Source organism: Saimiri boliviensis, chromosome X, assembly GCF_048565385.1.
Source record: "Saimiri boliviensis isolate mSaiBol1 chromosome X, mSaiBol1.pri, whole genome shotgun sequence".
In the NCBI taxonomy this organism is placed as follows: Eukaryota; Metazoa; Chordata; class Mammalia; order Primates; family Cebidae; genus Saimiri; species Saimiri boliviensis.
Window position 1 is genome coordinate 35,215,848 of NC_133470.1, and position 14,556 is coordinate 35,230,403.

The 14,556-nt window shown below is 41.1% G+C and overlaps 1 protein-coding gene across 1 annotated transcript in view; it reads left to right on the top strand.

Annotated features, from left to right (window-relative positions):
* Positions 1-14,556, top strand: part of TSPAN7 (tetraspanin 7) — a 126,505-nt gene that overhangs the window by 90,739 nt on the left and 21,210 nt on the right. The window contains exon 2 of the mRNA XM_010334819.3: positions 12,931-13,119. Coding sequence (XP_010333121.1) covers positions 12,931-13,119 — 189 coding nt within the window. The remainder of the gene's footprint in view (positions 1-12,930; positions 13,120-14,556) is intronic.

The window sequence follows — 14,556 nt, forward strand, 5'->3', positions numbered from 1 at the left end:
GTGCTTGGTGGAAAACCAATACTCAAGATGCTACAGTTTCCTGTGTGTTTGTGAAGCTTTATTGATTCTTTGGATCAGTCCTTCTATAGGTTTGTTCCTGGTGCTTATGCTATTGAACGTATCTGGTTCACCTTGACATATACATGAAGATAGTTATTTCCCATACTGGCTTTTAAAGTTGCAAACTATAGCTTGGAGTGGAACATGCTTTCATTTCCATAATGTACCCACTTGAGTGTAGGGTGGTTGCGGGGGATGGATAGCCTTTTAAAATAAATGAAATATTGGCCATGCCCATAAATCTTATTTATTTTTAATGATGGCAGCCAAATTCTCAGTGTTTATTCAAGGACAAATCAGTGCCAGGATGGATGACACTGACTTATGAACTCTTCTTATAAAAGAGTTAGGAGTAAAGGATTGAGGAGCAAGAACCTTCTACAGACAGGCTAAAGAGGACATTAAAGGAAAGCAGTGGTGGAGGGTCAGAGCTTTGTTCTGCTATTTAGTAGCGATGACCTTGGGTACATTTCATAGGGTTATTAAGAGGATTGAGCCAGATAAAGCATTAAAGCACTTAGCATAGTGCAGGGCACACAGATAGCCCCTCAGTTGTACATTTTTTTAAGAGAGGGAATTCTTACAAAAATACTGTTCATTCTCTTGGCTCCTAACCATCAGCCACAGACCTCATAGAATTATAAGTTATTAGACCTTCAAATTACTTTTCTCTTAGTGGTGATGGATTAGCAGGAACCATTCCCATGCTTTCTCATTTAGTCCCCCTTGTGGCCAAAAGCAGACATTTATGAAGCATGTGCTGGATTAGAAGCAATTGATCAAAGAATGGGTTTTTATCTGAGTGCATCTGCCAGGGCCTTCCAGTAGTCAGGCTCACCATTTGGCCTCCTTGATGCAGTGCTAGTGACAACAGACTTTATGCCTCCAAAGTTCACACTTACTTACCTGCCTGCTGTCTTGTATTTGATCAGTTAGCAAATATTTACTGAGCCCCTCCTATGGGCAGGCATTTGTCTTGGCCTTGGGGATACGCCTGTGAATAGGACAAAAATCCTGCCCTCACAGAACTTAGCATTCATTTTGGTAGACAGACTAAGCGAGTAAGGTAAATGGTGTAAAAGGTGATAGATGCAATGGCGAAAAATAAAGCAGGAGCCCTGCGGAGGAGTAGAATTCTGGTTTCAAATAGGGTCATCAGGGAAGGGCTCATGGAGGAGCAGAGACTTGAAGAAATGAGAGATCTTGGAACTTTAGGCAGAAGGCAGGGCAAGTGCAAAATCTCTGAGACAAGAGCATGCCAAGAGTATTGAGGGTAAGCACAGAGGCCGGTGAGGCTGCAGCACAGTGAACCAGTGAGGGCTGCAGGTCAGGTAGGACCTTGCAGGCCAGGATAAGAACATTGACTTTCTCTCTGAGAGATGAAGTATTGTGGGAGGATTTTGAGCAAAGTCATGATATTATTGGACTTAGGTTTCAACAGGATCACCTTAACTGCTGTGTTGAATAGAGCATGGGGGCAAGGGTGGATGCAAGGGGAGATGGAGGCTTGGCCTAGGGTAGTAGTGGTAGAAGTGGTGAAGTGTCCCCTTTGTGCTTTTCTGAAATGTCAGATTTTTTTTTTTTGGCCAAAACCATATTACTATTACCTTAAAGTTATTTTTTTCATAGTACTCTGTCAACATTAGACATCCAAATTTTCCCTGTATGTTGCACTTAGTGGCAGTACTACATATATATGCAGTGTAGACATATGAGTGTTGAAAGGAAAGTAAATTAAGTCACTAATAGAAGTTTTTAATTTTTTTTCCTTAAATGACATCAGGAGAAAGTTAGGATCACTGGACGGAGAATCCTACCTTACTATTTATATGAGAATCTTGTTCTTGAACACAGCATGCATGCTTTCTTATCCAGGGTTTTCCACATCTAATAGTACGTCCTCTTCTAACATTATGTCTTATTGGCTCAAGTTTCACCTGAAAGGAGACATGGATTCTTCAAACAACCCCATCCTATCACACCTCACTGATGCATAGCCACATAGAGCATGGGAATTCAATGACTTTTTTGCCATCTGAGTTCTAGATTCTTTCTGTATATGAAGTATTTATTAGGATAATGGTTTTGGTTTCAGTATTTTGAAGATGATAATCCTATATAGAATTATGCAAAGAAGATTTTCTCTTTTGAAAATAATGGAACTGCAGGAAAGCCAAATCTGTTCAACAACATAATTATGAAAAAGAAGTGTGCCATCTTCAGGTTGGCATTTAGGTTCCCATTTATGGAAGAATTGTTATGATTCGTTTTTCCAGATTCATTTCCATCCAAAATTCACAAGGACATAGCCACTAAAAAAGGAGCGGAATTTGAAGAAGAGCTCGTCATCAAGATTCATTCTGTATTTATTGAGCTCCTACTATGTGCTCCAGAGGCACATTGTACTATAGGCATAGTGACTGGCTTTCAAATTAAAAACTGAGAATCATTGTTAGATAAGCAGTGATTCTGTTTCGATGGATATTAGGACAGAATGTTTGAACAGCATGTTGTCTTGGAAAATCAGGTACAAGGTATGACTGAGGCTTTGGTGGATATAAAGGAGGAAATGATTTATTCCTTCCCCACAATACTCTTAAAATCTTGATGTATTAATACAATTAATACAGGGCAGAACACAGAACAAATGCTTGGTCAGTAGAAACATTCTGTCAACACACATTAATATATGGCTCTTGTTTATAAGCTTATTCTGACATGATCTTTTTTAAAAGTGTCTTATTAGTGTGGAATTTGATCCATTTTTTCACAGCACTGGTTACCTGAGGAATGGAAGAAAGGGAAGGGGTTTCTCGCCACAACTCTTCCTGGTGGTGCTGAGACTGTTAGTGCTCCTGGCACTCATGTGGCCTCAGTGTATATTGAACTGTGCCAAAAGATTTTAGATATACGTGAGGTCAATGTGGGGGTTTCATGAAGGAGGTGGGGCATAGAGGGAATCCCCCAAACATCAAGCTTCCGTCACTTTAGCCACTACAGCTGGTCCTGATTTCTAAGTACGTAAATCTCCTGGTAAGTGGCTTTGCTGGCCCCAATTCCTAATAGGCATTACCTATATGATGTCTATTTATATACTGGGGTCATCATGAAACAAAAGGTATGAGCTACATTCATATAGTCTTAACCTCTGGTTTGTTTGCTTCTTTCTTTCATCTGCTCTTGGACTCTCAAAGTTGAAATAAGACCTTCGCTATTAGTATAGATCAAAAACCTAAGTCCTGTTTTAAACATTTGCTAGGAAAACTCAACAATGCTTACAAAGAAAAAGAAATGCCAAGAGGCTCAGAATAAACTACCCTTAACATTCCTCTCTGATGTAATAGAACGTTTCTCAATGTATGAATATGTGTGCAGTTAAATTCTTCTTTTCTTTTTGCTTAGGGGGAAGAAACCTAAAGTCCATAAGCTCTTAGGGTAATATAAAAGAAACAAGAAACCAATTCAATAGGGCTTCCCGTTCTTTCTCTTTTCCCAGTGGGATATACAGAGTACCTAATACCATGTTCAGGAATTTTCTGTGACTCTATTTGTTCAATAGTGGAATTAAGTCTAAGGTAGAGTTGCTTGGGCCTCATTTGAAGGGGTTTAGTTATTCAAATAGTAAAAGCCTCTCTTAACAAGGTGGTATTTATTATTATTTTAGCAACTGTATACCCTTATATTCTGTGACAGGCCAATTTCAAAGATCTCTACCATGTTCAGATTTTTTTTCTAAATTCTGAAAATACTGTCACCATATGGGTCAATTTCTACCACTTCATGGGCCCATAGGACATTAGAGAGTATTCAGTCTCTAGACAGCCGCCTCCTTGAGCCACCCATCAGCTGAACTCCCAGGATGAGTACAGAGCCTAGTAGGTGCAGCCCCTTGGTGATTGTGTTGACCAGAGTATCTGGCATCCTAGCTAACAGTTCAATTTTATCTTTGCCCCTTTGAGGACCACTGGGAAATTCAAAAAAACAAAACAAACAAACAAACAAACAAACAAAAAACAAAGAACTTTAGCACTGGAAGGGCCCTGTGGCTAGTCCTGCCACTTTGTAGATGATGACACAGATATGCAACATGACTAGTGTAAGCTGGTGGTTGCGACTTAACTGAGGGAAGGAAGTATTGTTTGCTGGACTTAGAGCATGCTTGGAGCCATTTCCTATGAAATGGTTAGTTGTTTCACTACACATATGAAGACCCACAGCCAGAGCTAGAATTTCTGGCTTTTCAGAGTGCTGTTCAAAGTCATTTTCATATTTTCAAAAGCATCTGTCATTTGTTAGACCTTGCTAGACAATGTGCATTTTAGACTCTGTCTGATCACTGATAAAATCCAAATAGAAGCTAGAGTTTGTGACAAATCACTCTAGGCTCATAACCTAGCTCCTGAAACTTGAAGTCTATGAATTGGCTGTAGGATGTAATATTTAAATACAAAATATAATCTCAGTGGACTGTACTGGGTGCATAAAGAGTACCCTGTTTGTTCATTAGTATGTGTGGGGTCAATGAATTGTGCTGGCATTTTGTTTCCCACAAATCAGTCTCTCTCTCTCTCTCTCTCTCTCTCTCTCTCTCTCTCTCTCTCTTTCTCTCTCTTTTTAATGAGGTCTTGTTCTGTCACCCAGGCTGGAGTGTGGTGGTACACTCTTAGCTCACTGCAGCCTCGACCTCCTGGACTCAGGTGATCCTTCGACCCCAACCTCCTAAGTAGCTAGGACTATAGGTGTGTGCTGCCACGCCTGGCTAATTTGTGTATGTGTCGGTTTTTTTTTTTTTGTTTGTTTGTTTGTTTGTTTTAGACATGGGGGTCTCACTATGTTGTCTAGACTGGTCTTGAACTCCTGGCCTCAACTGATCCTCCCTCCTGCTTTGGCCTCCCAAAGTGCTGGGATTACGGGCATAAGCCACTGTGCCTGGCCTTGTTTCCAATAAATCTTTAAAGGAGAAAAAGTCTCTTTCTTCCGTGTCCTACTTCTTGTCATTGGCAGCCACCTTCATAGACTTGCCCACTCTGTTTTGTGTCTCCTTGCTGTCCCGTCTTCCAGCATTGTCCTCTTGTGTTCTAGTGACAGTCTTCCTCCAGCCTTAGTCCCTAACCTTCCCACAATCTTCTACTTCTGTTTTCTAAGATTCATTGTTTCCTCTTAGCTGTTACTTCTGGCCTCGGCCCTCACCTGCAGCTCTGACTTACTCCTGAACTCCAGCCCCACATTCACAACTGCCATCTGAGCATGTTGCCTATGTGACCTTTGGTCACCCGAAACCCAATAGAAGACAGAGCCTGGACCAGACGGTCTCTGGATTTCCTTTTGGTTCTTAGATTCCATATTAACAAGTCAGCATTTAAGATTATCTCACTCCCCTGCCCCTTAACTTCTCTGTCTCTTTTCAATGATACCACTAACCTCTCAGCCATGTAACATGTATTGTCTTACACACACACACACACACACACACACACACACACGTACACATGTATGCATGTACACACAGATACAAAAATGATGGAGTAAAAAGGTTGAATTGGCCAAAACACTTACCTGAAGAGTTCAAAGCACATGTCTTACAGCCATTAAGATAACAGTGGGATCTTCTTATAAAAAGTAAAGCTTTTGTTATGCTAGCGAGCTTATAACTTTTTGCATGTCTGTGTAAAACTACAAACGCGTGTCCTACTGGGCATTCTTCCTACCCTTTCTTACCCATGAACCTCTCACTACCTTGGAAAGCTGACAGAACAGTGGGCTTCAGGTCCAGAAATGAGCCCACTTTCCTACCCCTGCTGCTGGTGGTTTATCAGGTACTGGGAGAACCTTAGAAACTCTTTTGTTTGCCTAAAGGCATAGCTATAAATATATTTCAGGGTGACTGAGTATGTCAAGTTTGAGATTCTGATTTGTTGTATCAGAATGTTAGAACTGGGAGGGAAGCACTGGCAATCAGGTTTCTCTACCTCCTGATTTTACTGAAGAGGGAACTGAGGCCCAGAAACATCAGGTGATCTGCCCAAAGTCACAAAGCTCATTAGTGACAAAACTACAACTGAAGCCCTGGTCTTCTAACCCCCAGCCCAGAGCTCTAACATTTTTAATTTTAATTTTTTTTTTTGAGATGGAGGTCTTGCTATGTTGCCCAGGCTGGCCTCGAACTCCTGGGCTCAAGTGATCATCCTGTCTCAGTCTCCTGAGTAGCTGGGATTACAGGCATGAGCCACCACACTCAGCTAACATTCTTTTTTTTTTTTTTTTTTTTGAGACAGAGTAAAGCTCTGTTACCAAGGCTAGAGTACAGTGGCATGATTTGGGCTCACTGCAACCTCTGCCCTGCAAGTTCAAGTGACTCTCCCACCTCAGCCTCCCAAGTAGCTGGGATTACAGGCACCCGTCACCACACCCAGCTAATTTTTTTGTATTTTTAGTAGAGATGGGGTTTCACCAGGTTGGCTAGACTGGTCTCGAACTCCTGGCCTCAGGTAATCTGCCCACCTCCGCCTCTGCCTCCCAAAGTGCTAGGATTACAGGTGTGAGCCACCATGCCTGGCCCCAGCTAACAATCTTTTAAATATATTGAGTCCCTTTCTACCACTCATCTGGAATGGGTTCTCAAGCCCAGTGAGGAATCCCAATAAATTCTGGTTCTTAGTCTATTTTAAAAACACTAATTATACACAGAATTTGTAATAAAATTTTAAGTTATAAATATAATGGATACATACTGTTACTTCTTAAAGATAAGATCATGACATCATAGAAGCTGCTGGTTTCTGTGCTTTTCTGGTTGCTTTTTCCACCTCTACCTAATCAGGTCCCCACGTTGTGCAAAGACTTTTCCTCTTTGTCCCCTTGGCACACACACTCACATAAGAATCAGCTGAAAGAACAATTTGTCAGGTACTTTTCCTCTTAAAATCTAGTATCTGAGGAAAGTGGATTTTAATTATTATTATTATTATTATTATTATTATTATTATTTTGAGATGGAGTGTCGCTCTGTTGCTCAGGATGGAGTGCAGTGGCATGATCTCAGCTCACTGTCACCTTCACCTCCCAGGTTCAAGCAATCCTCCTGCTTCAGCCCCCCTAGTACCTGGGATTACAAGCACACAGCACCATGCCCAGCTAATTTTTGTATTTTTAGTAGAGATGGGTTTTCACCATGCGTGCCAGATTGGTCTCAAACTCCTGACCTCAGGTGATCCACCTGCCTCGGCCTCCCAAAATGCTGGGATTACAGGCATTAGCCACCGCGGCTGGCCATGGATTTTAATTATTGATGATGCATATGGAGTTTTAGTGTCATGCATTTTCTTCTGAGTTACAGAATTCTCTGGAGGATATTTCACAATACCTCTGTGTGTAGTTGCCAGGAAGGAATTAACCTGTAAACCTCTGGGATGATTGAATTGTGGGTCTTCTAAAATGCAATCTAGCTAAGACTTCTGCCTATCATCTTGCCTGTGTTTCCTTTTGTTGGTTTTTAGTTGCAGTGCTTTCTATTCCATGTGGCTACTTAGTAAGCAATTTCTTTTTGATAGCTTGTACCTCTGTGATTCAACGTTTGTTTTTTCAATTGAAAAACTTTTTTTTCTTTAATTGCATGGTATAGGAAATATGAATTTGTATCATTAGAGTAATGTGCATATGTTCACATAGAAGGTGGGGATTATGAACCTTGTCTTAAGAATTTAGAGAGGGGAAATGAGGACTTTACCCTCTCACACCTGGCACAGCAGCTGCAGCAGTTTCATCATAAGGTCTGTGGTCTGCATGCACAAAACAGAGTGGGATTAAGTAAAATGCCTCTGGATAGGTGAGAAAGGTGGACGCCCTCTATTTTTGGCACCTCTCTGAAGATCAGGATGCTACAAGGTCCGCGGAGAGACTTCTCAGCATTAGCCAGGTTGACCTGGCAAGAGCAAGGGAATTGTTTATGTTGGCTGCCTGCTCCCCTAATATCCATTTTAGGATTAACATAAACCTTAATAAGTCTTTTGGATACCCCTTGGCATATTTCCAAACCTATCTGTAAGTTTTCTTCAAGTGTAATTTTAAAGTCATATGTATCATCACACAGAAGGCTTTTCAGTTCTGATCTAACTTTTCTGATGCCATGATTATAGTTTTATTCTGCCTCATCACCAGCCTAAATTGATAGTAGCTAGTGGTACTTTGCTACCCATAAATTTTGAGCTGTGTTGTAAGCACATAGAAAATGAGATGCTGGGAATAAGCAAGAAAGTGAGAGCCTCAGCTTGGTTACTGCGGATGGAAGGCTGGACCTGCCATCCTGGTTTGTGGTTGATTTGGAGCATATAAGGTGGTGCTGGTCCTTCACCAGGCCACTCATGTAGTTTATCTGTGGTCTCCTATCTGTCTCCTCCTCGAACCACAGCATTGGCTGCTTGCTGATCAGTTCTTCTGAGAAAGAAGCAAAAGCTCCATGAGAAAGGTAATAAATGCTAATGATTGATTTAGGGATTTGAGGTCTCTGAGGAGCTCAGACACACAATTGCTTTGGTGAACTCTGAACTTACTCATTGCACCTCAAAGCAGGAGAGACATGTTAAAAAAAAAAGTCTCCTGCTTTTTAGTTTGAAATATGACTTTCCTGTGGGTACTTGCAAAAGTGCATGTGTGGAGTGAATGTGTGTTGACAGGAGCCAAGAAAAAAAAAATCATACATATGATAGTGGTTTTTGTCTTGGGCTTATCTTTGTATGGTTTTTATTCTCAGTGAGAAACATTTTTATAGTAAGAAGAACATGAGAAAATTCCAGTTAGAGTGTTTTATGGATCTTTAGCCCTTTGCTTGTAGGTGTGTTTTCTCCTTCAACTTCCAATTTCTTCTAACACCCACCTCATATCCACCACCACTACTGCCACCAAATATGATCTTATCACCTAAGGGTGTGCCGCAACCTAACCATGTTCTCCCTTGTCTGTTTAATCTTTTCTTCTTTGTCTTTAGCATTGTTATTTTCCCAGATTACTGGCCCTCAATGGTCCAGAATGGCATTTTTACCATTTCTGATAGTTCTTCACAGAGGCTTAGAAGTATAGCTAATAGATGGCTAACATGAAACTTCTTTTACTTTCTTTATAATTAGCTGCTTATTTATTCATTCAATAGACATGTACTGAACATTGACTGTGTGTAAGGTACACAGCTCCCATCTTCAAGAGAGTGTGTTCCTGGATATGCGTGGGAGGTGGGTAGGGTACCACAGCACCATAGTATACTGCAGAGTGAGTTTGAGGAGGCTAAGAGGGGTAAGTAAACTGTGTACCATAAGAATTTAGGATATAGAGTGATTGGATGGATAGGTAAGAAGATAGATAGGATGGATAGAATTCTAGGTAAGAGGATCATCATGAACAAAGGTTGGGAACTTCCCAGAGAATAGCTGTTTTCCTGGAACCATATAGAGTGCATAGGGGCAATGAGGGAGATAAGGCTGAAGAGGTGGGCTGTGGTATATACAAAAGGCCTTATATATGTGGAGTTCAGGCTTTTTAAGACACAGCTGGTTCATCAGGAGTGTTTGAGTATGACAGTAGCAATATTGGAGAAGGCCTTTCCTCTTTTGGTTATTCTTAGATTCCTAGCTCATGAGTGCTGGCAGGGACATGTCTAACCCAGTCTCCATGTTACTAAGAGGAACATGAGTCCCTTGAAAGCTTACAGGGGGATTAACTTGGTCAAGGTCAGGATGTTGGATGTTTTTTCTGCCATGCAATATGGTGCTCATAGTATTGTGCTTGTTCGCACCCACTGGCTAACTTTAAGAGGCGCCACTGAGATCTTTTTAAGGAGTCTTTTACTGAGAAGTCATTATACAAAAAAGATACTTACACACGCATGTTTGCAGCAGCACAATTCGCAATTGCAAAAATATAAAACCAGTCCAAATGTCCATCAGTCAACGAGTGGATAAAGAAAATTTGTGTGTGTGCCTGTAGTATTCCACACCATGGAACACTACTTAGCCATAAAAAGGAATGAAATAATGGCATTAGCAGCAACCTGGGTGGAATTGGAGACCATTATTCTAAATGAAGTAACTCAGGAATAGAAAACCAAACATCGTATGTTCTCACTGATAAATGGGAGCTAATCTATGAGGATGCAAAAGCATGAGAATGATACAATGGACTTTGGGGACTGGGGAGAAAGGATGGGAGCAGGGTGAGTGATAAAAGACCACACATTGGGTACAGTGTACACTGCTCAGGTGATGGGCACACCAAAATCTCAGAAATCACCACTAAAGAATTTATTCATGTAACCAAACACCACTTGTTCCCCAACAACCTATTGAAATTTTTTTAAAAAGTCTTTTTCTGAAAATGGATTATTTGTGTCATTTATATTATATGAGCATTTTAACAAATTGATATTGTAGGTGTTGCACTTACACAGGGAGAGGCTTCATATACAAGACAATGATTGCATTAGGATAAATTATGTTATAAAAGGAAAAAAGGCGTTAAAATGATCTTGGTACTGTTTGCCTTAAAATCAGGATTTTTTGTTAACTTTGACATACTGCATGTAAGATTTGTTCTGGTAGCAACTGAACTTCATGAAATCACTGGTCACAGAAATGTAAGTTATCAGACTCTCATACTTGATCATCACTATACATTTTCATTAAAGCAATCACATTCCAATAAGGATCAGCAATAGCAGTTCACAGAATGCAGCTGCTCAGTTCATATTTGAAGTGTTACTGAATCTTTGGGAACAATCCCATGAAGTTGCAAGTTTCTGAATGAGGTTTATATTCAGCCTAAACAATGACTAGCTTAACTTAATTTTTGTTTTTGATCAATACATTTACATTGTGATATTTACAGCTTAGGCTGATAATGCTATAGTGGAAAGTATAGGGGAAATTTCTCTTTGGTCCCATTTTAAATCACCTTGCAGTATTTACCTGATGTAGAAGTTGTATAAGTATTTGGTGTCTGATAAGCTTATAAAATACAAGTTCTAAGACACAGAGAAGTGAAAAAGGTTTTTTTTTCCTCAATGGAATAGTAAGCATTTACTCTGTGCCTGGTACTGTGCTAGCCATTAGTAAAAGATGGCTCAGGCACTGTCCTTTTCTACAGTGTCCATTGCATTTTTACCCCAACGACTTGACAGTTGATTCTTAAAATTTGATTTTAGCAGGTAAAAGGCATTTTGTGTTTGAGAGGCTGCTCAAGGAAGGTACTTTTTAAAACAACCACTGGGTGTCAGCAGAGGACTTACAATTCTTGGCAACATCAGCGTTCTTGGTTTTCTTAATTCAGTAGGCCATCTTCATTGGGATTTTTCAAAGGCATTCAACCTCCACGGGGCCACTTTCTCCCAAATATTAGTGTCAAACACTTTCACGTAAACACTGCATCACAATTGTTTATTTTTGCCTGATAAAAGGAGCACCAGTTCCTCAATCTTTTTCTGATTTAAAACTTTTAATTCTTTCACGGTGAAGATTCTACAAAGTAGAGAAGAAGCTGCCGGGGTGGGGAGGTGTCACCAAACTCTTGTTGTTTCTGCTGACCTCTCCCCCCATATAGGTAGAGCTCACCCTTACCTTATGCAGTGAAAGGTACAGGGACCATTTTAGTCCTGCACACACACACAAAATCAGTCTGATAATGGAGCTCGAGGTTTCCAAATTACAGAAAGTATTTTCAGAGCATAAAGGAGAGAGGCCTAAGCATCTTCACTGGCCCAGCCATTTGGTTCATGGTATAGCATACATCTGGTGGTGCTCACAGACATTAGGAACAGTGTATTGATTGGCAAGGGAAGCCTTGGCAAGGTGAGTATTGATTTGTATCATACCAATTCTCTCCGTTTTTCTTATCTTGACCCCTCACTTGAGTGAGCAAACTAGAAAGGGCATTTGTTATGAGATATTAGGCTCTAGGGTGGGGCCAAACAGGGGATGGTCTTTCTTGAACACCCAGGTTTCTTTCAAGCTTCATGAGGTATCAGAAGTGGTAGCAGTTAGAAGGCTGTCCGTTTGAGTCACTAAGCTATTGGTGACCTGAAAGACCAGCTTGGAATTTTGTTAGAGATATAAAGCAACCCCAATGGCTTTAGCAGCTAAAGCTGCCAGGGCGTATGGCCTGCAGGCAGTGGAGAGTTAGGCATAGCATGCAGCCTGGAGTGTATCCCATAAAGTAAGGGCCTGATTGATGCAGGGTTCTAGTTTAGGCATGCTATAGGGATTTCCTTTGGACTGATCAGTGGGATTTGGCAAATCGCATTACAGCTAATTCCAGGAACTATGCAGATTCTTCTGTTGTTTTATATTGAATAAAGTATTAAGACAGCACATCAATAGGGATTCAAAAATATTTGGCATATTTTGTTTTTGTGGAAATTTCTGTAATAATAATCAAAGAGAATCACTATGTTCCTGAAAACATTGTGCAGGATGTTCATAAAATATACTGTGTACACACGTGCCGTCAAAGAGGGCAACTGTCATTCTTCCTGGGGTTATTCCTAGCTTGGTGTCAGACAGCAGCTGGGGGAAGAAAGCTCTCAGACCTGTTGTATGATGTGCTTTGTTAACTGCTTTTTAAAAAAGAAGTTCTTTATTGCTGGCTTGACTTCTAATTAACGCAATAATTGCATATGGGATTATATAAGGGGCATGCTTATTGGGGGAAAAAAGGTGTCTTTATGATGATTTTAGTTAACACTCTCTGACATTTCTCATTGCTTAGGGAATCCTACAGCAAGTATGATTTTGTTCATGGAAACTTGAGTCTTCAAATTTGGCCACATTGCTCTGTGCTGATTCTCACTTTTCTAGGCAATAGCTTCACACTCTCCTCTCCCTCTTTCAGATCACTGGGGTGATCCTGCTGGCTGTTGGAGTCTGGGGCAAACTTACTCTGGGCACCTATATCTCCCTTATTGCCGAGAACTCCACAAATGCTCCCTATGTGCTCATCGGAACTGGCACCACTATTGTTGTCTTTGGCCTGTTTGGATGCTTTGCTACATGCCGCGGTAGCCCATGGATGCTGAAACTGGTGAGTGTGTCACAACATGCGTTCTCAATTATATTTTTGTAAAAATATAAATTACATGGAGGTGAAGTGGTTTGTCTTGAGGTCACAGACAAGACCTTAACATTCACTGATTCTAATTTCAGTGCAGACTCTTTCCTAATGTATCCTTTAATCCCCTAGAGGTAAAAACAACCCAATCACAGCCTGGCACCCTAAATCTAGTCCCAGTAGAGATGATGGGTAGATGATGATGAAGCAGTGCCCAGTGATTGCAGTAGTCCATTTGTATCCTCATGACAAGATGTCCTGTTTCAGTTTTGAACTCTGTCTTAGAAGTTTCCTTAAGCATGTGACATGCAGCTTTGGTGGGCAAGGCAGCATCCTGAACATAAGCTGACTTCCACCTCCGAGTTCCTATTGGAGAAATGCTTTCTACCTCCTTGAACCTGGCGATGCACGGATACATGTGTGTGGTCGTCTCTGAACTTGCACTCCCTGGCTCAGTGCTATGAGTTGAGCTAAGCCAGAGCCTGCCACCCAGAGGACTGATGCAGTGTCAAGTGTTGGCCACCAGGACCAGGGAAGGTTGCATACTCGCACAGGACAGATAAAGCAGTGATGCTTCCCAGAGGGTAAGGGCAGACTATTGAAAGGCTATTACTGTGATTTTTAACTTGTAGGTATACCAGTTACCTAATTTCTACTCACTGTTCATGTTCTTCATTGATGGAGATTAATGTTAAAGGATTTTATAGATAAAAATTAGCAAAGACCTCTCCTTAAATGAAAATTTTGTTTAAAATTATTTATTTCTGGCAACTCACTTCATGAAGGGGGAAGCAGAGATTCCATCAGGGCCATGTTGCCTATCCCTGTGTAGCCCTAGGTTGTAGTAACATTTAATACCATCTAGTGACGTGTGTGAGTGTGAGAGCAATTCACTCCAAAGAATCCGTCTTCCCAACTGGCACTGGACAGTCTCTGTTGGCAACCTCATAGAAGTGGTGCTTGACTTGGCCCCTTTTTATCCTGCAGACCATACAGGAGGCTGATGCCTCAGCCACTACTGATTCTTCAGGTTGGTGGGCAAGCCATAATGAGGCCCATCCTGAGGCACTTCTGCTGCTGTCACCTGACACTCTATTCTAACACGTTGAGTCTACCTTCTAGTACTTCTCATAAGCACTAGGGTTTCTTTCGGCCTAGTGCCGTGCTCCTCAACTCTGGATACGTGATTAAATCACCTGGGCAGCCATTTGCAAACACCTTTGCCAGCATCCCACCTCTGGCTGATGGAAGTAGACTCCACAGGCCCTGGCATCTTATTTTCTAAAAAGCTCTCCAGAGGATTCTATCGTGTAGCCAGTATTGAGAGCCTTTTCTTAGCACAGTGAGTAGCAAGGGGAGAGTTAACTTCAAAAGCATAGAAAAGAAAACTTTCTTTAAAAACCATCCATT